The sequence below is a fragment of the Equus przewalskii genome, chromosome 14, assembly GCF_037783145.1.
Source record: "Equus przewalskii isolate Varuska chromosome 14, EquPr2, whole genome shotgun sequence".
Classification (NCBI taxonomy): domain Eukaryota; kingdom Metazoa; phylum Chordata; class Mammalia; order Perissodactyla; family Equidae; genus Equus; species Equus przewalskii.
Window position 1 is genome coordinate 10,654,427 of NC_091844.1, and position 24,808 is coordinate 10,679,234.

Sequence of the window (24,808 nt, forward strand, 5' to 3'; positions counted from 1 at the left end):
TGGCTCAGTTCAGTTTACTGAACTCAGTTCAAATGGGTGCAATTTTTTGTATTCACCTATTGAGCGTCTTAGAGGAGAAATTGCACATAAGCAAATGTGAACTCCACATTGTGCTCAAATTCTTCCCTAATATATGAATCAAAACAAGCATTATAGTACAACTCGCTGTAATTTTAGACTTCAAAAAGTTGCAAAGTTGCATGAATAGTACACACAGTTTCTGTATACCTCACCCAGTTTCCCTAAATGTTCGGATCTTATGTAATTATAGTCAGTGATCAAAACCAGGAAATTAACATTGATGTTATACTATTAACCTTAGAGCTTATTCAGATTTTGTTGTTTTTTCATCATTCTTTTTTTTGTTCCAAGATCGAACTCAGGATCCCATATTGCATTTAATTGTCGTGTCTCGTTAGTCTTCTCCAATCTGGAACAGTTCCTCATTCTTTCTTTGTCTTTCTTGGTCTTGACACTTCAGAGAGTACCACCAATTATTTTGTGGAGTATCCCCCTAATTTGGATTTCTCTGATGTTTCTTCATGGTTAGATTGAGGTTATGCGTTTTTGACCAGAAAACCACAGAAGGGATATTGTATTCTTCTCAGTGCATCGTATACATGATATGTGAAATGTTAATTTTTAAGCTGTGTTGAGTGTTTCTAAGTTTTAGTTGTATAATAAAATTTGTTTTTTATACTTTACAGTCATTCATTTTTAATGTGAGGCTTAATGTCTTTCATTTTTATCAGTTCTTTGACATTCTTTTCTTACGGATAAACCATGGGAAAAAGAATTACAGGATTATGGGTATGCTTTTATATCCTTTGATTATTTTTCTTTCTGAAATGTAGTATATTTTGATCCACCAATTATTTTTATCAATTTGAGAGGATATATATACCTTTGAAATAGTAAGTGTTTTTCTATGTTGTCTCTGTAAAATCTTTTTGTATAATTACTATCATTATTTTGTTTCAGTTTCAATAGTAATGGGAATTCCCACAGTGAAGAGAGAAGTTAAATCTTACCTCATAGAAACTCTTCATTCCCTTATTGATAATCTGTATCCTGAAGAGAAGTTGGACTGTGTTATAGTAGTCTTCATAGGAGAGGTAATTATTTAACTGTTATTTTTCACCACGTATAGTCTATAAGGGTTGGAACCGTATTTGAATATGCTTTTATAAGCATTTTTTTAAAAATGTGATGAGTAAATGTTAGGTAATATATTCCATCTGATAGTTAAATGTAAGTCTAACTTGCTACGTTTGCTTTAACTTCTTTCCTACAGTTACAATCCAGGAATAGTAACCTGTGTCAATAGGATAATATTATATACATAGATCTTTAACAACAGTGAGTCCCCATTTCTAGCTCTAGGACCTAACTTTGGAGATTTGCACTGATGTTCTTTGGGAATTTTGAAACCTGAGAAAAGTTTAGCCTAGGTTAGGATGTTATCGTCTCTTTATTCTCTCCATCCCTTCTCTGTACTCCCAAGATGCAACCGTTATTATTATAAGTCAAAGTGTATTATAAAAAGTCAAAATGTCATTTGACTGAAGAATATTATATTTCTTGTATTTTAGTCTCCTCAAAAGATCTAGGGAAAGAATAAATCTTGAGTAAGTTTTTCATAAATAATGAGGAAAAAGTGCCTTGGAGTAAACATTTCCTTAATTATTATATAGAATTTTCAGAATGTAAAAGGTTTTAGAACATCATCTGGTTCTGGCCCACTGATTCTTAACTTTTCAGTGTTTCCTGCCTCTTTTTAAGTGGAAATGCTTTTAATGTTTTCCTTAATATAAAAGTAAATGCATGTATACTGTTCAATTGTAGAAATGTATAATGAAAAATGATCTGTAATTTCTCCATATAGGTATAACTACTATTGATAACTTGAAATATATCTTAAGAAATTTTTCCTTTGGTGTACATATATATAAATGGGATTGTTCTACATATTTTTTAATATCCTAGATCTCCATGCTAAAAAAGAATAATTATCACAGCATCATTTTTTATGGCTACACAGTATTCCATTGTATGGTTTTAACATAGTTTATTTAATTTCTGATTGATAGACATTTAGACTGTTTCCAAGCTTTTGCTATTATTTTCAACACTGCGTTGAGCATTACTGTAAGTAAATTGTTGTGCCCTTGTATAGTTACTGACATAGGATCAATTCCTAAATGTGGAATTGCTGGGGTCAGGATCATAGACATTAAAATGTTCATACGTGGCCAAAATGCCCTGCAGAAGCTGAGCCGTTCCAACAGTCCCTGAGAGGGCTTGGTTCCCTGTCCCCATAATATGAGTCTTTAGATTTTTTTGCCAATTTGATGGGTAAAAAATAACACATTGCTTTTGATTAATTGGGATTTCTTTACTGAGTGGGATTAAATGTTGGTTTATATGTTTTTTGACCATTTGTATTTATAATTATTTTTATAGCCTTTGCTCATTTTTTATTTGTAAGAAATTTTTGTATGAGAGGAATTAACTGTTTGACATATTTTGCTCAGTTTGTTTTTTGTGTGAAGTTCGTTTATGATGTTTTTTGTCTTTTATAGAAATTTTACATTTTAAGTAATCAAATTTGTCACTCACCTATTATAAATCAGTAGAAATTGGTACAACCTCTTTGGGAAACAGTTTAGCAATAGCTGTTAAAATTTAAAGTTTGCTCTGTGACCCAACGTTCTGATCTAAATATTGATCCAGTAGAAACATTTGCAAGTATGGAAGTATATTCAAGCACATACACACATTTATACAGTTCCTACATGTGCATTAATAAGATGAATAGAGAAAATGGTCTTGTGGAATATACTCCAAACTATTAGAAGCAGATATCTTGAGAGTTGAGATTATGGGGAAATGCCACTTTCAATTGTACACAGTTGTGTAAAATTAGAATTGTTTTACAATGAGCATGTATTGATTTTTAACAGAAAAAAGCCTTAAAACTGTAAAATCAAAAACTACCCTGATACACTTGAAGGATAGTATTGTGTCTGTTGACAGAGATTAGTGTATGTAAAGATTCAAGACGCTCTTGCTGTAGCCATTCTTCTAATCACCAAGATGTAATAACACTGGGTTTGGAGTCAGACGACCTGTGTTCAGGGTCTGGATTCTACCACTTACTGCCACTTGGGCAGGTCATTTTTTCTTTCAGCCTCAGTTTCTTCATCTCTAAAATGAGAATAATGCTATTGAGTGTTTTGAGCTCAACATTGTTGCAGGGAGATACAGTGAGATCACATATGGAGAGGTGTTGTAAACTGAAAATGCAGTACGGGTGTCACAGTATTCTGATCTCTGAAGACTCCTCTCCTTAATTGCAGTATTTGTATATGTATCTATATAGAATTTCAAAATTTGGAAGAAAATCTATTCTGAATGGAAGAATTAATGTACACAGTTCATTTAATTGCTTTTAGAATATTTAAAATGATTAATTACTGTATTTGGTTCTACGTTGATTTGTAGTTTAACCTGCGTGTCTGGTAGCCTGGGGCTCATTAACACTAGTAATGAGCATATTCTCTGGCGTTGACCAAGATCTGCGTATGGGATGGTTCCCAGATCTAGATCTCTCACCTCTTTCTGAGCCCATATTTCCAGCTGCTTACTTGATAACGTTATTTGAATTGTTTTGTGAGCAACTCTTAATCTGTCCAGAACTAAATTAATCTGGCTTCTCCAAACTGCTTCTCTTCCAGGTTTCCAATCTGTTTATTAAAGGTTCATTACCTCAGAGTACTAATAGGTCTGTGCTCTAGTCTAATCTAGTCATTCTACTCCCAGTTCATTATGTGGACCTTGTGCATTCTCAGTTCTGTGTGTGTTATTCCTTAGCCTGAAACATTGCCTCTTCCCTTCTCTTACTCATCCTTCAGGTTCCAGCTTGTCCCTTTTTGAAACTATCCACAGTCTTCCATTTGGAATTAGTCTGAAGTAAATAGGCAAAAGTAAATCTATTTTTTGCAAGCATTTTCAGTTTTTGTAAAGGTATGAATTATCTCTGGTCCACTTTAACATGTGAGGAGAAAATTAAGAATGAAAAAGAACTGGGGAAGAATACACATAGACAATAATGGCTATTATGATCTCTTCATCCCTGTTTGGCTTTCTGTTCTTCATATTCTTTTTTTCTTGAAAGGAGGGACCATAAAATGCCCCTCGGGGAATAGAGGAGAGACAGAAAAGTAATTATTAGCTATATTTTTGTTCTTTGTTGCTCTCTGGAGATTTCTCTCTTAGGGGTCCATTGGGCATACATGATGAGACATTTACAGAACATGCAAGGTTTTGAACAGTTGATGTTGATGCATTATTTGAAAGTTCACTGACTGCATTCTGGAATTGCAGAAGGAGTTGCTCTGAAAGATCCATGATATGGTGCAAGTGTGGTGTTCAGATTTTAAGATTGTGTTGTTCTTGTGTTTGCATTGACTTAGAATTTAGTTATAACTTTTGTATTCTAATCTTTGTTGTCTGTATGCCTCTTTATTTTTTATGTTACTTATTTTATGCTATTATTTGTTATATTTCTTATTATGCCAAATTTTTATTGTTTCTATCTCTCATTATCATTTCTGACAAAACATTTTTCTACAGTGTACTCTGAATTTTAGTGAAAATAATTTTTTCTGCTCCATTCTTATATTTGGAGAATTCCCCATTTTATGAATCTTGGCAGGAGGAAGTGCCTCCCTCCCACTGTGGAAACTGAGAATGCCAGATATTTGCTCGACTAGTTCAGGTATGTGACCTGGGCTCATCTGCTTGGATACTCCTGTCCTGGACTCTGAGTGGAGCTTCATTATTTTTAGATGACACAGAAAACCCAAAAGAACAAACAGACAAATTGTTAGAAATAATAGGGGAATTTATCAAGATGACTGGATATAGGATCAGTTTATATTTCTATATGCCAGTAACAGAGAATAAGAAAATATATTTAGAAGAAATTTATTCTCTAAAGAAGCGGGGATTGTAGACTGTCCATTCTGGTGATAGACAGTTTTGGTGGCAATGGTGTCTTTCCAGGGGACACAGGGGCGGAGTCCAGAAACATCAAGGGCTGATGGTGAGGGTTTTGAAAGCTGTGGCAATGGGAGCATTCTGTGAATTTTGGTGTGGACCAGCCTTGTTTCTGCTGCTCTCTAGCCTGATTCCTCAGCTTAACTGGAGGTTCTATGAGTTCTAACCAATCATCTTTCAGTAAATTGTTTTTCTGACTATTCTGCCAGTCACTTTCTGTTGGTTGCAACTAAGATCCTGACTGATACAGCTTGTATCTTGTTCAGAAATACCTGAATTGCTATACAGGCATGCTTTGTTTTATTGCATTTCACGTCATTGTGCTTCACAGGTGTTGTGTTTTTTACAAATTGAAGGTTTGTGGTAATCCTCTGTCGAGCAAGTCTGTCAGTACCATTTTTCTAACAGCATTTCCTTACTTCGTGTCTCTGTGTCATTTTGGTGATTCTCACAAAGTTTCGAACTTTTTCCTTATTATTGTATTTGTTATGGTGACCTGTGATCAGTGGTCTTTGATGCCACTGTTTTAATTGTTTTGGGGTGCCATGAACCATGCCCATGTAAAATGGTGAACTGAATCAATAAATGTATGTCTTCTGATTGCTCCACTGACTGGCTGTTCCCCCATCTCTCTCCCTCTTCGTGGGCCTCCCTATTCCCTGAGACACAACAATATTCAAATTAGGCCAATTAATAACCCTACAGTGACTTCTTAAGTGTTCAAGTGAAAGGAAGTGTCTCATGTCTCTCACTTTAAATCAAAAGTTAGAAAAGATTAAACTTAGGAGGGCATGTCAAAAGCTGAGATAGGCTGAAAGCTACACCTCTTGTGCCAAACAGTTAGCCAAGTCATGAATGTAAAGGAAAAGTTATTGAAGGAGAGTAAAAGTGCTACTTTGGTGAATGCACAAATGATAAGAAAGTGAAACAGCCTTATTGCTGATACGGAGAAAGTTTTAGTCGTCTGGATAGAAGATCAGACCAGCCACAACATTCTCTTCAGCCAAAGCCTAATCCAGAGCAGGGCCCTAACTCTTTCCAATTCTGCGAAGACTGAGAGAGATGAAGAAGCTGCAGAAGAAAAGTTTGAAGCTAGCAGAGGTTGGTTCATGAGGTTTAAGGAAAGAAGCTGTCTCTATAACATGAAAGTACAGGGTGAAGGAGCAAGTCCTGCTGTAGAAGCTGCAGCAAATTATCCAGAAGATCTAGCTAAGATAATTCATGAAGGTGGCTGCACCAAACAAGAGGTTTTCAATGTAGACAAAACATCCTTATTTTGGAAGAAGATGCCATCTAGGACTTTCATAGCTGGAGAGGAGAAGTCAGTGCCTGCCTTCAAAGCTTCAAAGGACAGGCTGACTCTCTTGTTAGGGGCTCATGCAGCTGGTGACTGAAAGTTGAAACCAGTGCTCATTTACCATTCTGAAATTCCTAGGACCCTTAAGAATTATGCTAAATCTACTCTGTCAGTGCTCTATAAATGGAACAACAAAGCCTGGATAACAGCACATCTGTTACAACACAGTTTACTGAATATTTTAAGCCCACTGTTAAGACCTACTGCTCAGAAAAAAAGATTTCTTTCAAAATGTTACTGCTCATTGACAATGCACCTGGTCACCCAAGAGCCCTGATGGAGATGTACAGTGAAATTAATATAGTTTTCATGCCTGCTCACACAACATCCATTCTGCAGCCTATGGGTCAAGTAGTAATTTCCCCTTTCAAGTCTTAGTATTTAAGAAATACATTTCGTAAGGCTATAGATGCCATAGATAGTGATTCCTTTGATGGATCTGGGCAAAGCAAATTGAAAACCTTCTGGAAAGAATTCACCGTTCTAGATGCCATTAAGAACATTAGTGATTTATGGGAAGAGGTCAAAATATCAACATTAACAAGTTTGGAAGAAGTTAATTCCAGTCCTCAGGGATAACTGACAGATTCAGGACTTCAGTGGAGGAAGTAACTGCAGATGTAGAAATAGCAAGAGAACTGGAATTAGAAGTGGTGGCTGAAGATGTGACTGAATTGCTGCAATCTCATGATCAAACTTTAACGATGAGGAGTTGCTTCGTACGGATGAGCAAAGAAAGTGGTTTCTTGAGATGGAATCAACTCCTGGTGAAGATGCTGTACAGCTTGTTGAAATGACAACAAAGGATTTAGAATATGACATAAACTTACTTGATAAAGCAGTGGGTAGGTTTGAGAGGCAATCCTCTCTTACCACACAAAGCACAATCTGCTTGCTGCGAGACAAAAGCTAATCGTCAAGAGGCAGGATGGTGGCGGAGAAAGGGCATTTTATTACAGCTTGCTAGCAAGAGGGAAGATGGCTGACTAATGTCCAAAAGAACCATCTTAAGAGAGGCACAGAATTTTGAAGCAGTTATATAGACCAGTGGGTTATAGGGGAGGGTGTTAGGAATGTTGACCGAGGAGTTGCCACGCCAGATCTTTCAGTTTTCATTAATGATGGTTATCAACATAGGCTTTCTGTTTGAGAGTCATCACATTTCTAAGGAACTCAAAGAATGAAGTTATCATCTTATCGTGGCCAGAAGCAATATATGCACAAGCAGGGTTCATAAAATCTACAGAGCAGGTGGATCTCCTGGAGGGTGCATATCCAGCTGGGTTAGTTAGTCAGAGGTCATTCAAAGTTACAATATAGTTTCCTTTCTACAATATGGCTTCCCTTATGTCAACCTTGTGTTGAGCTGATATCAACTCCAATTTGGAAAGAAGTTCTACTGTGGGTAAAATGCTATCAAACAGCATCTCATGCTACAGAGAAATCATTTGTGAAAGGAAGAGTTAATTGATGCAGCAAACTTCATTGTTGTTTTATTTTAAGAAATTTCCACAGCCACCCCAACCTTCAGCGATCACCATCCCTAGTAAGTCAGCAGCAATCGTCATTGAGGCAAGACCCTCTGTCAGCAAAAAGATTATGACTTTTTGGTTAGCCTAAAGATGGTTAGCATTTTCTTAGCAATAAAGTATTTTTTAATTAAGTTATGTACGTTGTTTTTTAGATATAATGCTATTGAGCACTTGATAGACTTCAGTATAGGGTAAACATAACTTTTATGCACACTGGGAAACCAAAAAATTCGTGTGACTCGCTTTATTGCAATATTCACTGTATTGTGTTGGTCTGGAACTGAACCCACAGTGTCTCCAAGGTATGCTTGTGTAACCACCACCTAAACAGAACAGGCAGTCAACATGAATGCTCAGGTGTAGATGGCTAAACACTATTCTGAGTGAAAGAAAAAGGTGAGATGAGTTTTTGAGGTGGGATTCAGACAGAATATTATCTACATCATAACAACCAGATTATGTTGATGATAGCCATAAAGATTACTGAGAAATTGGAAAGAGAACTTTAAATGGCACATCTGTTTCTATCATTCTGTTTATTCACTTTGTTTCTGCTCTTTGCCTAGAAACAGTCCGAAGGCCGGGTTTAATTTTTAAGTTTCTAAACTAGAGTTTGAGTTGAAATTCTATGATAAAATAGCAAATTCATCATGTTAGAAAGTCACCTAAAGGTAGTCTCTAAAAAACTGTGTTCAGAGAATTTCCAGCTTCATGAGTATTTAGTATATTGTATGAAAACAGTTTTGCTTTCTATTCAGTTTTCTGGTTTTACTGTTGTGTACATTCTAGTTTGTGTTTTACAATAAGAGTATCTGAGGCCTTTACTATGCCTTCTTTAAACTCTTTGATTTAAATTAGGTTTACAATACTAGTTAGTTAGCTGGCCTATGGACAGAAATGTACAAAGCAGGTAAATTTGTAAGTGAATACAGAGATTGAATAACCAGAGAGAATTGATTAAATTGATGTAGAGCTTTTATGTTTTGTTACATATTTTCTTTACGAGTAAACATTATTTCCTATTCATTTAAATTAATTTTTTGGATAGGTAATATGATTATATGGTTTACAAATTATAAGTGTGTGTATTGCATACCTTAAAAAAGTCTCCCTTCCGGCGCTGTCCTCTCCACACTCAAAAGCTGTTAATGGTGGTTGTACCCATTCAGAATATTTAATGGATCTCTACGTGATATATTCTTTTCCTCCCCATTTCTGCATAGATGGTATAATATTAACTTTTCATATTACAACATAAAGAGCTATTTAGATTTCTTGTCAATTTTGATAAAATATATTCCTAGAAAATTATCCATTTCATCCAAGTTTTAAAATTTGCTTTATACAGAGTGAAACAAAGTAGACTATTGTTCTTTTTTCTTGAGGAAGATTGTTACTGAGCAAACACCTGTGCCAGTCTTCCACTGTTTTGTGTGGGATGCTGCCACTGTGTGGCCTGATGAGCCATGCTAGGTCTGCACCCAGGATCCGAACCTGCGAACCCTGGGCGACTGAAGCAGAGCACATGAACTTAACTGCTACACCACCAGCCCGGACCCCACATTTCATTTTTTAAAACCATTTTGAAATATTTTTTGACTTCCCAAAACTGTGCAGAGTTCCAAAATACCCTTCAGCCAGTGTCCCCAGATGTTAATGTCTTACATAACCGTAGTGTAATTATCAACAGCAGGAAGTTGATGGTGAGACTATATGATTAACTAATCAATAAATCTTACTCAGATTTCTCTAAACATCTTGCTAATGTCCTTTCATAACATTGCTACTTTTGAAGAATACTGATTATTTTGTAGAACGTCTCTCAGTTTGGGTTTGTCTGATGTTTCCTTATGATTAAATTCATTTTTAGCAAGAACACCATAGAAGTGATGTGATCTTTTCCAGAGCCTTATATTAAGATGGTGTTGATATATCTCATTACTAGCAATGTTAGCTTTCATATCTTGATTGACATAGTGTCTGCCAGGTTTCTCCACTGTAAATATAATCTTTTTCCATATGTACTTAGTAGCTGTCTTGTGGAGTGATACTCTGAGATCGTGGAAATTGCCTGTTTCTCATAACTTTTTGCCAACTAACTTAACATCTTTGATGATTCTTGTGTGCAGCAATTATTATTGTGGTGTTTGCTGAATAGTGATTTTCTAGTTCCTTCTACTTTTATTAATTGGGATTCTACTATAAGGAAGAGCTATCCTTTTCCCTAACTTTATTTATTTTGTCAGTTATTTATATTATTGTGGAGTTGTGGATATTACTATAATTTTTTTACTTTTTTGCTCAAATTACCCCAAATTTGGCCATTGGGAGCTCTTTGAAGTTAGCCACTCTGTCCTTTCAATATGCCCCCATCATTTTTCTTTGTTTTCTAGCAGTGTAAGATGTTCTAGGCTTGTATTTTCCCTGCCCCAGCCATGAAATCAGCCATGTCCCTAAGGAGCCTGCTTCCTTTTATTGGAGAATAGTACTAGAAACTAAGACCTGGGTTCTAGATGTGCTCATTGCTCCTGAGGGATCTTTGCTTTTGGCCCTTTCAGTGGACAGAGCTAGGAAATACATGTATGCATATATACACATGCATACGCATATATGTACATCTGTATAAGTCCTACGTGCGTTTATCTGTATATATTAAAAATCATGAGTTTATAGTGATACCTTTGATTTTAGTCAAGTACCACAGTGTTCATTCTAGCCTCACCCATTCCTTAGTTTTAACTTTTTTCTACAACAGTGAGAAACTTGGCTCTTATGATACACAGTATATCTACTTACTTGCTTAATCATAAATGAACATAAAGTGCTTTCTAAATTGCTCACCTATTTAAACCTATTGATTAGAATTTATTTTTTAATTTCCTCAAGAAAGGTCCATGTGAACAATTTTCCTTGAGGTCCTGTATGGTCAAAAATGTTATCTTCTGCCTTTATACTTTGCTTGGGTATCGAAACCTTCAGTCACATTTTCTTTTTTGTGTGTTTGGTGGTGCTGTTGCTGAAGCTAGCCAGATGACCTTTCATGTTTCTCACTTCTTGCTTTAAGGAATTCGCATTTTGCCTGGTTGCCCAAATGATTCTTTTTCTGTCTTTAAAGCCTAGTAATTTTGCTATAATATGTTTTGATTTAAACCATTGTGGGTCATTTTTCCCTGGCTCATAACGTGTTCTTTAGGTATATAGATTGTCTTCGTTTCATGAAAGAACTTTTGAATGATTATTTCTTTATTGTGAAAATTTTAAGACATACAACAATGTTGAAAGAGTTTTACAGTAAACACCTGTATACATACCACCTAGAGTCTACTATTAAGGTTTTAGTATTTTCATTTATCACATCTCTATTTACCTATCCATCCTTTATCCATCATTAATCCATTTTATTGGTGTAGCTCCTTTCATGAAGTGTCTTCAAATCTCTCGCCCACGTTCAAAAATTAGATGGTCATTGTTTTCCATTATCAGAGTTCTTTGTGTATGCTGGATACTATTCCTTTGTCAGGTATGTATTTTGTGAATATTTTCTCTCCATCTGTGCAAGTCTGTTTATTTTTTTCACATTTTCTGGGTGAGCAGAAGTTTTTAATTTTGATGAAGTCTAATTTATCAATATTTTCTTTTATAATTATTGCTCTCCATGACCTAGGAAATAAGAAACCCTTGCTCACCCCCAAATCATTAAGATTTTCTCCTCTGAAAACTTTATGTTTTAACTTTAAATTAGGTCGATGTTCTGTCTTAATTTTTGTTATGGTGTGAGATAGTGTAAAGTTCATTGTTTTTCATATGGATATCCATTTATTCCAGTACCAGTTATTGAAAACATGTTTCCCCATTGAATTACTTTGATGCTTTTGTTGAAAATGCAGAGACCATATAAGTGTGGGTCTTTTTTTTCTATTCTGTTTCATTGATCTGTAGTAGGGTTGATCCTTATGCAAATACCTCACTATCTTGATTATTATAGCTTTGAATTAAGTGTTGAAGTCAGATAGGATTAAGTTCTCCGATTTTATTTTCAAGATTGCTTTAGATATTTTAGGTCCTTGTTATTTCCATATACATTTTAGAATCATTATAATGATTTCTAATATCTGGTATTGCTTCATAGTGGCAGCTGCTTCAATTTGGTGTTTTTTTCCTTTAAAATTAATAGGGAAATATTTGGTCACAATTTTTCATTTGTTTTGATACATATATAGTTGATGTACTAATATATCTTTCTGATGTTTTGTTTTTGTTCATAGGTTTTGCTGAATTTCTCCCTTTTTCATATATTTTTGTATAGTTGCTGTGCTTTTTCCTTTTTTATGAATCATCATTGCAGGAAATGGCTTTTTTCCCCTAGGCCACTGGTTTACAGAGGAAGGAGGGGATAGAGAGTATTCCAGACTAGTTGGTTTTTTAATCAAAGACTATGTCTTCATAGCTGCCACAGAGTCCAGCTGTTTCCTGCAAATATAGCTAGTCTGTGCAATTCTTCACATTACCTCCGGTTATGGGAATCAAACTGAATTCCTTTTGAGCTTGAGAATTTGGTTATTAATATTGGTTTTACCAAAAACGGAGTTTTCAGGTTTTGTATCTTTTTCTCATTGGTAATTCTGTTTAATATCAATGCTGTATTCTGAGGTGAACTCTGTATAAGTGGTTTAGTCTTTTCTAGTCAGATAGTTTAGTATGCTTTCAGCCAGGATTTAGTTACATGAATGCTTTGGAACTTTTTTCCACCCAAAGCATCTGAGGAGTACAATAGCCTCAGAAACAGTAGCCCTCTATATTTATGTTTTCTCAAGCTCTAATAATTACCTGTTAGTCATCTTTTTTTAATAAAGGCAAAATAATAGAAGGCGAAAGTAAAACTAAAATGAGGAAGATACTGGAGGAGATTAAAAATATTTTAAAAATCCACTAGACAATAGATTGTGCCTTACCTTGTAGTCTAACATTACACAGGAATTTTTTTTTCTTTTCAAAAAAAATATTTTTTAGTTATGCACACACATGGCTACAGAGTCCAGTAATTCTATGAAGTTTGTTGCACTAAACAGCAGTCTCCTATCTTTATTCTTCCCACTCTGCCCTCCTATTTCCTTTTCTTTTCCCTTCCTTGTTTCCTCTCCCTCTGAGACCTGTTAGATCTTTTAAGCTCTAGTGTGCTGGCCATTGGGTCAAGCAGAAAAACTCCCTGTGATGCTATTCAGTCGATGGTGTTCTTTGATCTTTTCAAAGAACACACTTTTAGTTTTATTGACTCTTATCATTTCTCTATTTTCTGTTTCATTAATTTTTACTCTTTATTATTTCCTTCCTTCTGCTCACTTTTAGTTTGGTTTACTCTTCTTTTTATAGATTTTTAAGGTGAATGTTTAGATTATTGCTTGGAGAGCTTCTTTTCTAAGGTATGTAATTTACAGCTATAAATTTACCTCTAAGCACCACTAAGCACCACTTTAGCTGTATCCCATAAATTTTGATATGTCAAGTTTTTATTTTCATTCAGATCAAAATATTTTCTAAACCCCCTTGTAATTCTTTCACCCATGGTTTATTTAGAAATATGTTGTTTTAGTTTTTACCTTTTTGTAGATTTTTCAAATTTCCTTCTGTTGTTTGATTTCTAACTCAACTCCATTGTAGTCAGAGAACAGATTTTGTGTGATTTCTGACCTTTTAAATTTATCAATACTTGTTCCTGGACTAGCATATGGTCTATCCTGGACAAAGTTCTGTGTGTGCTTGAAAAGTGTGCATTCTGCTGTTGTCGAGAGTCGTGTTTTGTAGATGCCTGTTAGGCCTGATTGGTTGATAGTGGTGTTCAAGTCTTCTATAGACTTGCTGATTATCTGTCTAGTTGATAGTTATTTCTATTCTTGATTTTAAATCACAGATTACTGTATTGGTGCATCAGTAGTATTTTTCATCTGTAATTTTTTAGCAGCTAGATTTTAGATGTTTACTTATACATTGGTTATAAATCATACAAATACCAGTTGGGAAGAAATTGTATATATACAATGTCCTGTAAAATTTCCTTATAATTGAACAAATTTTACTGAAACAGTGGTAAGTGCTAGGCATATCCTTGAATAAAATAAAACTTCTGCCCATGAAACTTACATTATAGAGAAAGACAGATAAAAAACAAATATGTAATATGTTAGATGGTAGTGAGTACTGTGGAGAATAAATCAGAGTAAATAGGAAAGGGAGTATGGGTTTGCCAGGGCATGGTTAATCAGAGTGGTTTATTAGACCTATGGCCTCTACCTGCCTCTCCCCGACTCTTGAATGTTGGCAATTAAGTCAGGCAGTCTCTGAGATCTTGGGGCTTGCTTGCTTTAAGTTATGAGAGGACTTTTTCCTGAAATCTTTTTTAAAGGCATGTGGAGACTTTTTAAAAGGTAATATCGTCCCATTCTGAGAATGTGTCTGTGAATCTAAAACTGGGGTATGTATATTCTAGGGGTGTGTGAACGGTGTGCTTGGGATAGGTGGGAAGGAAAGTGAGCATACATAGCAGAAGAAGAAAGAGCATTTTTTCCCCAGAGAATCGAGTGTTCGTCATGGTTAAGTAAAATTAAATATTTTTATATTAAAACTAAGAGATATTATTGATACATACTGCAACATAGATGAACCTTGAAGACATTATGCTCAGTGAAAGAAGCCAGTCACAAAGGACCACATATTATATGTTTGCAGTTATATAAAATGTCCAGAATATAAAATTCTATAGAGACAGAAAGTAGATTAGCGGTTGCCTAGGGCTGGGGGCAAAGACGTATTAACGGCTGATGGCTACGGGGTGCAGAGTTTCTTTTGGGAGTGATGAAAGTGATCTAAAATTGAATGAGATGATGGCTGCACAACTCTGACTTTAGATAGGTGAATTGTATGTTATGTGAATCACACACAAACTAAGAGAGAGAAAAAAGTTAAATGTAAAAATTAAGCATTTCACATTGTGCATACGGAACTGTGAGAGTACAAAGTCATGTAGCTTCTCTTAGGCATATATAAGGAAAGTTTAAGAAGCATAAAAGTGGGTTCAAATAAGCCACTAATATTGACAACAATTTACCAACATATACCCATATACACATAAACAATTCATCCACATGTATACTTAAGAATCAGTTTTACCAGTAGTGTATAAATTAATTGAAATGATAATAGTAAATTCCAATCTTGTTATTATAAATTAATGATTTCTGACGTCCCATTTGAAAAGAAATACATCTTTGTGAAATGTCATGGCAGTCAGGAAACTGCAACAAAGTTAGTTGATTTCAGGAAAATGTTTAATTAAAATCAGTCAACACATGAAATAACATGTCACTTTTGAATATTCTTTTGTGTTCTGTAATACTGCAAAGACAAAATATGTGAAAGAAATCTCAGCGAAAAAATACTTTTTAAAATAGATTATAGAAATTTATTTCTAATGGTCCAAAGAGTAAAGCAGAAAGTTAGAGGCAAACTCCTATGAAAGATAAATGTTGCAAATGTCAGAGACTTGAGGCTGCTGTAAAACAGTTACCCAGATGAAAAGAAGGAATTTTAAGCACCAGATCAAAAGAGAACATAAAATTAAAAGGACTAAATTTTAAATAACTTGAAGGAAGTTAAACATTGGTTTTAAAAAATATCTCTTATACGTACATTTCCTGTCTTCTTTCTAGTCATTTCATTCCACAAATATTTACTTGGTGCCTACACCATAAGCTGGGAGATATATATATATATATAATGTCCATATTGTCAAGCTCTGAGTATAGATTAATAAATAAAATAGACAAGATCTCTCCCTTGTGAAATTTAAAACTAATGTAAAATGCAGTCCATAAAAAACCAAAATAGTGAATATAAAATATAGATATAAATAACTGAATATTTAGTAAGTGCTATGAAAATAGTATGCAATAAAAAAGAAAAACAGCGATGACTCCCCCTCCTCCCCTCCAAGGAAGATGCGCACTGAGCTAACGTCTGTGGCAAATCTTCCTCTGTTTTGTATGTGGGCTGCCACCACAGCATGGCCACCAACCAGCAGTGTAGGTCCACACCTGAGGACTGAACCTGGGCCGCTGGAGCAGAGCACACTGAACTTAAGCACTAGGCCACCAGGGCTGGCCCCCAGAGGTGACTTTTTAAATAGGATAGTCAGAGAAAGTCTCTCTGAAGACTTGACATTTAAGCCTAAATCTGATATGTATTTCTATTCAAATCTACAAAAATAAAACACTAAAAAGGAATATTGTAAGTTAATTGGTATGTTAGAGCTTTGTCTCTGCCCACACATGGGGTGTGTTTAAGATAATACGCTGAAGTATATGATACTGTAAAATTTTCTACTTTTGATCTATTTTAGGGTGTATAATATGCTATCAATAATACACATGTAATTTGTAAATATAGTATATATGTACAAATTGGGAACACATGATCAATGGGATGCTGAGCAGGAAAGCTTAGATCACACTGCTGTCCTGGACGAGTCCTGATGAGACAGAGAGGTTGAATTAGCCAGACAGCCCATAGGTAGTCTCTGGAAAGAGGCCATAAAAATAAAGATGGTAGCCACCCCCACTGATGGTTACCTTCTAAATAACCTCTTATGACTTTATATTGTTGAGTTGATAACATTGTTCAAGTCTTCTCTATCCTTACTCATTTTCTGTTTTCCCATTCTGTCAAGTACTGAAAGATTACGCTTGAAATCTCAAAGATTGTGAAAGGCCAGTTTTACACGTTTAACTTTCTTCAGAGGAGTCCCAGAACAATCCCCTTAGCAGATACCAGAAAGGATTGATTCTGTTGTATGAGTGACACCAATTCCAGTCATTTAAGCGAATCCTTTACTAGTCATGTCAGTTAGCATTTAACATAAGAATTATATGTGGTATTAGATATGGATCACTTGTGTTTTATAAATTTTATTACAGATTATGTAATCTACGTTCACATAAGCTGCTTCTTCCTGGCCCCCCTCTTGGACAGCCTTCTGGGGATAGGGAGCTGGTCTTGGTCATCTTTGTATTCCTGTTTCCTTGGATAGGCACATCGCTAGCCCTCAATAAATGTTTATCAAATTGAATTTCAGGTTGTTGCTAAACTGATTGAAGTTTATATAATATAAACCTGGCTTGATCATATTCTCCAAAACTGTAGCCTGGTGAGTGGTAAGATACTCATTGGTTAAACTTGTGGATAGCAATTTATTCAGAAAGAGATCACTAACGTTTGGGTTTATGTAGGGGAAGTAGAGGGTTTTGAGCTGTGTGCCAGTTGTATCTCCATGGTTCTTTGTTAAGAGTTTGAAGGATGTGGTCTTAATAAGGTGTCTCACTCCTAAGCCTTTTAAATTTAATAATAAAAGTAGAAATTACTTTCAATTAACATAAAGTTAAAATACTTTTCCAGAAAACCTCTTATAAAACAACTTTTCTAATTCAATAGTTCTGTAATTTTGGGGTTAAGTTTTATCTTCTCAGCTTTTAAGCTTTATCTTTTTTTAAATTGTGGTAACATTGATTTATAACATATAAATTTCAGGTGTACGTTATTATATTTCGATTCCTATGTAGATTACATCATGTTTACCACTCAAAGACTAATTACAGTCCATCACCACATATGTGCCTAATCACCCCTTTCGCCCTCTTCCCACCTCTCTTCCCCTCTGGTAACCACCAATCCAATCTCTGTCTCTGTGTGACTGTTTGTCGTTATTTTTATCTTCTACTTATGAGTGAGATCATACAGCATTTGACTTCCTCCCTCTGACTTATTTTGCTTAAGCTTTATCTTTTTTATCTTTGTTTTCCTCAAGTATTAAGTGTTTTGGCAGTCTTTATAATATGGATCGTATTTGATGTATCATTGATTCCATTTAACAATTGAGCATTTTGATATAAACTGTCATTGTATTTAAAATTGAAAGGGAGTATTTGATCTTCTCTTGTGTGTAATTTAAAAGTACAGAGGTCTGATCAACGATTATTTCTAACTGTGGTTAAAATGCTCTGGACATGGGTTCTCATTATTAGCCTAATAAGAATAATATAGAATAATAACAGAGCTTTTTATTACATGTTTTGTCATTTAATGTCATAGGCTCTGAGGTATTATTTTTTCCCACCTTGTTTAAAAAAATAGGATAGGAAACTGAGTCTCAGAGCAGTGACCTATTTTAGATTGTACAGGCCAGTAGCTACAGAGGCAAATCTTGAACCTAGGTTATATGATTCCAAGTGGAAAAATCTTTCCCTGTGGCATTCTGTATCTGTTATTTATTCATGAATTAGAGTTTGGATGTTTCAGAGGAAGTAGAAATAGTTTTTGTGCTCAAGTTTTTCTATTGAATTGAACATAGACAACTGAAAATAATAAAAACTTGCAAATCTGCTTATTGCCTTAGTAAGTACTCAATGATATATATTAGTACAGCAAAAATACAGAAATGTACATCCCATAAATTGTCTCAAAATTTAATGTGATGTTTTCAGTGAATGTTTTAATCATGTATTTAATTTTGAGTTCAGTATTAAAAATTAAATAAAAATATAAAAGCATGAATGTAGATACAATGTTTTTTTTATTTCCCAGACAGATACTGATTATGTACACAGTGTTGTAGCCAACCTGGAGAAAGAGTAAGTTCTTCTTAATTATGGAAATGAAAATATTTTAGTTACTATTGTCTTTTGGCTTTTTGCCAAAAGAAAATGCCTTCTTTTATAGTTCATTTCTCTGTGGAGTTCACAGATAGGGCCACCTATCATTGGTCTTTTACATTGTCATAAAGTGAGTGCATATATATCCAGTTATCTGATGGGATAAATTTGTGTATTTCATTAAGAAAAGACTTGAATGTCATATGTAGGTAGCACCATCACATAACAGTGTTTAATCCTGGAGACAGTGGATATAGAGAGACATATGAGATTACTTAAATCCTTCACTCTCTGTTTACCAAGAAAAAAAATTTCTGCTGTCAGGGCAGATAGTTGCATAGCACTTTCAAACCTCAAGGCTAAACTATGTTTAAATCTTTTATTCTATTCTGCAAAGATTGTGTAACAATTTACTCTGAGCAAGGCACATTGTAGGTAACAGATGGAAAGCTTAGTAAGTTTCGGGTAGCATTAGTTAATATTGCCTTCATAGTTTTAATAGTGATGTCATAAAAATTAGTCTTGATATGGGTTTCTTCATTGAATTGTATCTGTTTTTGCCCCCAAAAGATATATCTTCTCCTTACAAAGAAAACTAAAAGAGAAATAACAATTATTTGCCGAGTCTGGATTTAAAATAATGTGGCTCTATCTTTGTCTATCAAAAAGCTAAAACAAGGGGGCCAGCCGCATGGCTGAGTGGTCAAGTTCGTGTGCTCCACTTCGGTGGCCCAAGGTTCGCTGGTTCAGATCCTGGGGCGACCTACACACCACTCGTCAAGCCATGCTGTCGCAGCATCCCACATAGAAGAACTAGAAAGACTTACAACTAGGCTGTACAACTATGTACTGGGGCTTTTAGGGGGTGGGGGGGAGAGGAAGATTGGCAACAGATATTAGCTCAGGGACAATCGTCCTCACCAAAAAGGAAAAAAAAAGATTCCCAGCCATGAGGAGGATGGCAAGAAAGCTAAAACAAGGATTTTAAAAATATATGCATAGTTCAGGGTTAAATTGTGCATTTGTTAGATTTTCCTTCAAGTGCTCAATTTCTTGGCAGCCTTTTCTATAAGCACTGTTTAGCATAGACTTCTTAAATATAGGAACAGGGCAATCATTGTCGCTCCTGCGTGGGCAGGCCTGTGGGGCTGATGCAGTAATTCTCCGATTCCCTTTTCCTCAGTGTGCAGGAAAAGCAAGCCCAGAAGAAAGTGCAGTGCATCGCTAAGAGCGTTTGTGTGAAGGCAGGTTGTCGCACGAACACCTTGTGGAGATTTGCAAAAAGGAAATAAGGGAGAATGCAAATGTGAAAGAAATTACATTTGAGTCAGTAAAGACTGATTGAAACAACTTTAGAACAGAGTGTCTGAACCTTGGCACTAGTGACATTTTGTGCTAGATAACTCTTTATTGTGAGGACTGTCCTATGCTTGTAGGCTGTGTACGCAGCATCCCTGGTGTGTGCCCACTAGATGTCAGTGGCACTGCCCCCAGTTATGACGGTCAGACGTCTCCAGACACTGTTCAGTGTACCCTCAGGTGAAAGGGTCACGCCCAGTTGAGAAACACCAGTTTACAATGACATATAGTCTGTAACCCACAAATAAACCTTCCTGAAAATTGAAGAACTTTGACTTTTGCATGAATATATGTATATAGGTACACACACATGTATTAGTTTGTTTTTCTTCATGTCTCTATTTTCTGTGACCCCTTGATTTGATTTTTTAAAATTCTGATACTATTTGGGAATGTAATACCTACTGTTGGCCTGGGATTTCTATGCTACTCGAAGGATAGTGCCATTTTACACTGTTTTTTAGGCATTATTTTTAAAGAAACCTTGTGCTATTGGAAAAACCTGTATTTTCTGACAAATAAAATCAGTGATGAGCTACCTTACTGAACACACTGTGACCATAAAAGTATATCTTACTGATGTGTATTATGTTAAACACAGTAAGTTGAGCATTAAGATAAATAAAGTCCCACAGAACTTAAATAACTCAGCTAACCTTTCTCATGATAGGTTTTCTAAAGAAATCAGTTCTGGCTTGGTGGAAGTAATATCACCTCCTGAGAGCTATTACCCTGACCTGACAAACTTAAAGGAGACGTTTGGAGACTCTAAAGAAAGAGTAAGGTGAGGTTGTGTTGTTTAAAATCCCCCACCCTTGTAAGTGTAATAGATAATAAATGTAGTTCTTGTTTATCGAAGGTTAATACATTTCAGGATTGAGCTAATTAGTGAGAGCTAACAACTTTTGGTTATTTTATTGGAAATTTTACGGAGTCTCAGATGACAGGTTGAATTTGGTAAACTTAACAACTTTTGTAACTGTGCTGCTCTCTGATGTTAGAACTTTTCTTAAGAGTATATTCAGTATAACACAAAACTTAGTCCAGATAGAAATCTGATGTCTGCATGCAACATAAATGAGAATTGGTTCAATAAAAGTAATAAAAACAGTAATACTGTTCTGCAAAATTATATTGCAGTAGTGTAATTAGTCAATTGGATTTATTCATCTCTGGATCTCTAAAATTAGAGGGCTTAACTTTCATTGTGTTGTTATTAAAAACAAAATAATTTAAGAGATATTGGCATTAGTTTTGGATTTTCTATAACCGGAAAAGAGGAAAAAAATAGTATTTGGGGAAGAGATTTATTGTATTTCTTGAGTTGTTAATTTGTCCCAGAGACAGATATGTTCACACAGTTCGTTAATTGCGTCTCAATAAATATGTTTTTATTTAAAAAATGTTTTGGGTTGAATTTGGTAAAAAATTCTAGATAATCTCATTAAATTCAGAACAGGTTGTGAGGTATATTCTGGAGAAGTTTACTTAGTATGATTCAAAGCTTCGATTTTATTGTTTTTTTAACCTGGCTTTTGGAACCACTTCTCTTGTTCAACATCAGTTGCCAGTTTATCCCTATGATAAACTGTCAGTGTGTTTCTGTAGGCTACCAAGGATTTGCTGAAAGGACTTAATATTGTCAATTTTAATATGATATTTGGGGTTTTTAAGCATTTAGTACATATTTGTTAATCTCTGCCTGTATGCAAAACATAGTCCTAAGCACCAGAGCAGTGATTCCCCAAAGTGTAATTTTCGAAGCCCTAGTTCCATTAAGATGTTACTGAAAAAAGGGCCTGTGGTCAAGGAAGTTTGGTAAATATTAGATTAAAAACTTTTTTCAACAAATATGTTTACTGCTGGATATTTCAGTGCCTCTAATATACTAATATGTAACCAGAAAGGAATATATGTGCTTCCCAAACTTACTTGACCTTAGACTTCTTTTTCCTTCAGGACGTCTTGAGGATTAGTGTTTTGAGGGAATACATTTTGATAAAGGCTTCATTAGAGAAAAGTGAATTCTCTTTCATTCTCTCTTAGGTGGGTATATCATGTATGTGTATCTATCTATATCATATATCTGTATATATATCATACATATACATCATGTATGTATAAAATATATATTGTGTATATATAACATATATATAATATATATTATAAAATATTATACATCTTATCTTATTTTGTTAAATTTGAGTCTGATTCCTGACTTATTTTTGAAAATTTTTATTTCAGATGGAGAACAAAGCAAAACCTAGATTATTGTTTTCTAATGATGTATGCTCAAGAAAAGGGCGTATATTACCTTCAGGTAAGTGTGGTTTTTCATTTAATGTTTTTCATGTTTTTAAAGAAAAAGTAATATCAATGGTATATTTTCAGTAAAATAGGAAGTTTTGAAAGCATAAACCGTCTGAGATCTGTGACATAACAGTGTATCAGAAAGGAGAAGAGTCTGTCATAATCATTGGAAACATGGTCTCTGCTCTTCCATCCTCTGGGTTAGCACAAACTCGGGCTCTCCACTTAGTGGTGTGACATTGGACAGGGCACTCATCTCCTCCTTCCTTTTCTCCCATCCCTCCATCTTCTCTCTCATCCCCCTCTCTCCTCGGTTAAAAAGAACCTTAAGATTTAATTATTTGGCAAATTTTACAGAAGGATTTCCATATAAGTTTTTAGTGGTCTTATGGTAGGCTTGTTTGTTGTATGCCACCATACATTTACATTTATACTGAAGATAGTAAAACTGACATTTCATTCTAATAGTCCAACTTTTAGCAGCATGGCTCAAAAAATAAGTCTTTAATGATACAGATTTTAAGTTAGTCAGGTAGTCAGATAGGCAACAACTTCAATAATTTTAGGAAGCTCTTGTTTCTTCCAAATCTCATTTTCATTAATGATGTAAGCTTGAATTTCACAATTGGAATTTCATTTCTTTAACCAAAGTTCTTTATCCCTTGTTCAAAATGCGGATACTCCTGAGAGGTATAGCACAGTAAGCCTGTCGGTTATTTTTTTCAGTATAAAAGGTTTATTAGATCTTTTCCTGAGAGGATGTTTTGATGAGAGTGGCAAGAAGAGGCTCTGGGTCCCCAAATCAGAAAGGAAATGGTTGGGCAGCTGCTGGCAGGGCTTGAGGCGGGGAGGAAAGAAGGAAAAAAGCCTGGCATCATGTAGGAAGGCAGACCTATTAAGGAGAGACTTTGTCTCCTTTGACATTTTACCTGGGGCCAGCTGCATTCAGGTGTGCACGAGCCCTTCCTTGGTTCACAGGATGGGAAATGTGAATGATATAGGGTCAGAATATAAAACTGTAACAGTAAACAACAGTTGTGCATATAAAAACACAATATCCTAGATTTGGATGGTACATTTCCTATAAATACCTTAAAGTCTTATTTTAATTTCATCATAATAATTTCAAAACATTTTATTTTAACATATCCCAAATATTAGTATAGTTGAATCTTGCTCTTTGTTCTAGGGCCCATATATAACTATTTACATTATGATCAAGAACTTTATAGAGAGAATTTAAAAGTATAGTTGTATCACTTTTAAAATTTGTTTTAAATTTCCCTCCAAGGAAAGAATTAATGGAACCTCAAAGCTTTTTGGTGGAGTATAGGAAAAGTAAATATTTAGGAAATTAAGGAAAGATGGGGTTAAGAAGGAGAGGATGTTAAGGAGAACTTTCCCCAAGCAGGGTCAGTATATAAGATATTATAACAACAGAAGCAGCTATGAACTAACAGTTATTGCATGCTTACCATGTGTCAGGCATTATTCTTTACAATTTATGCTTTACACATCTTAACTCATTTAATGCAACCATTTTTTACAAGAACATTTTGTACGTACTGTCATATAGCCTGTTTGGATGTCACTTAACATAGTGTAGACACCTTTATATGCCAGTAATTATAGATTGGTACAATTTTTACTCACTTCTTGACGTGATTCAGAGTATTCACGTATCATAATGACTTTATTGTTGGTCGTTTAGATTGTTTCCAACTTCTTAGCTGTTTCAAGGATGAATTCAGTGAACATTATTAAAATTACCCTATTTGCCAAAAAATTATGCCTCAAAAAGAGGGAGTTGCTTCACATTCAAGTCTTTACATAATCTCATATAGAATTCTCTCAGTGAGTTTATTATGATTTATAAAGTATTGGTGGGAAAAACATATTTGCCTGGAAAGTCTTCAGTTTAATGCTAGTTTTGAGTGTTTGTGAAGGATAGAAATCACCTGGGAAATTTGGGGAAAATCATAGTGAGGGGTTAGGAAGCAAAGGATTTTAACCTAGATTTTATGATTGTCCTAGGAATGTGTTGCCTATGTTGGGGGTGTATTACCCAAGACTTCTGAAGAGTACCTTTGAAAAGGCAGTAGAGCCAGGGCTGACTCTGGTCATCAGAGACATAAACAAGGGAAGAAGAAAATGCCACTTGTCCTAGTGCTATGCTTATGGCTTGGAATGAAGTTTCCAGTGACAGCATCATACACAATTTCATAAAGTGCTGTATCACAAATAACTTGGAATTGAAAACAGTGTCTTCTGGAAAACTGTTCGATGATTCAGGCATTTCATGGGTGGTACTGAGTAATTCTTCCTGTATCACATAATGAGGCGCTGTATGTCTGGTTGTCCCACTTTTACTGATGCTGAGATTAATCAGTGGATTTAGTGGTGTCAGCTTCATCTCTCCTTTGTAAACCTCCCCAGCAGCCATTCCTCCTATGATTTCAGGATCCATTGAATATTTACCCCCAGACCAATTA

General features: G+C 35.0%; 1 protein-coding gene across 7 annotated transcripts in view; it reads left to right on the plus strand.

Moving 5' to 3' along the window:
- The window catches only part of MGAT4A (alpha-1,3-mannosyl-glycoprotein 4-beta-N-acetylglucosaminyltransferase A), a 150,969-nt gene that overhangs the window by 100,470 nt on the left and 25,691 nt on the right, over positions 1-24,808 (plus strand). For all 7 annotated transcript variants that reach the window (XM_070573521.1, XM_070573520.1, XM_070573519.1 and 4 more), the window contains 4 exons: positions 982-1,115; positions 18,580-18,626; positions 20,677-20,790; positions 22,251-22,326. In XM_070573521.1, the coding sequence (XP_070429622.1) occupies positions 982-1,115; positions 18,580-18,626; positions 20,677-20,790; positions 22,251-22,326 (371 nt within the window). The remainder of the gene's footprint in view (positions 1-981; positions 1,116-18,579; positions 18,627-20,676; positions 20,791-22,250; positions 22,327-24,808) is intronic.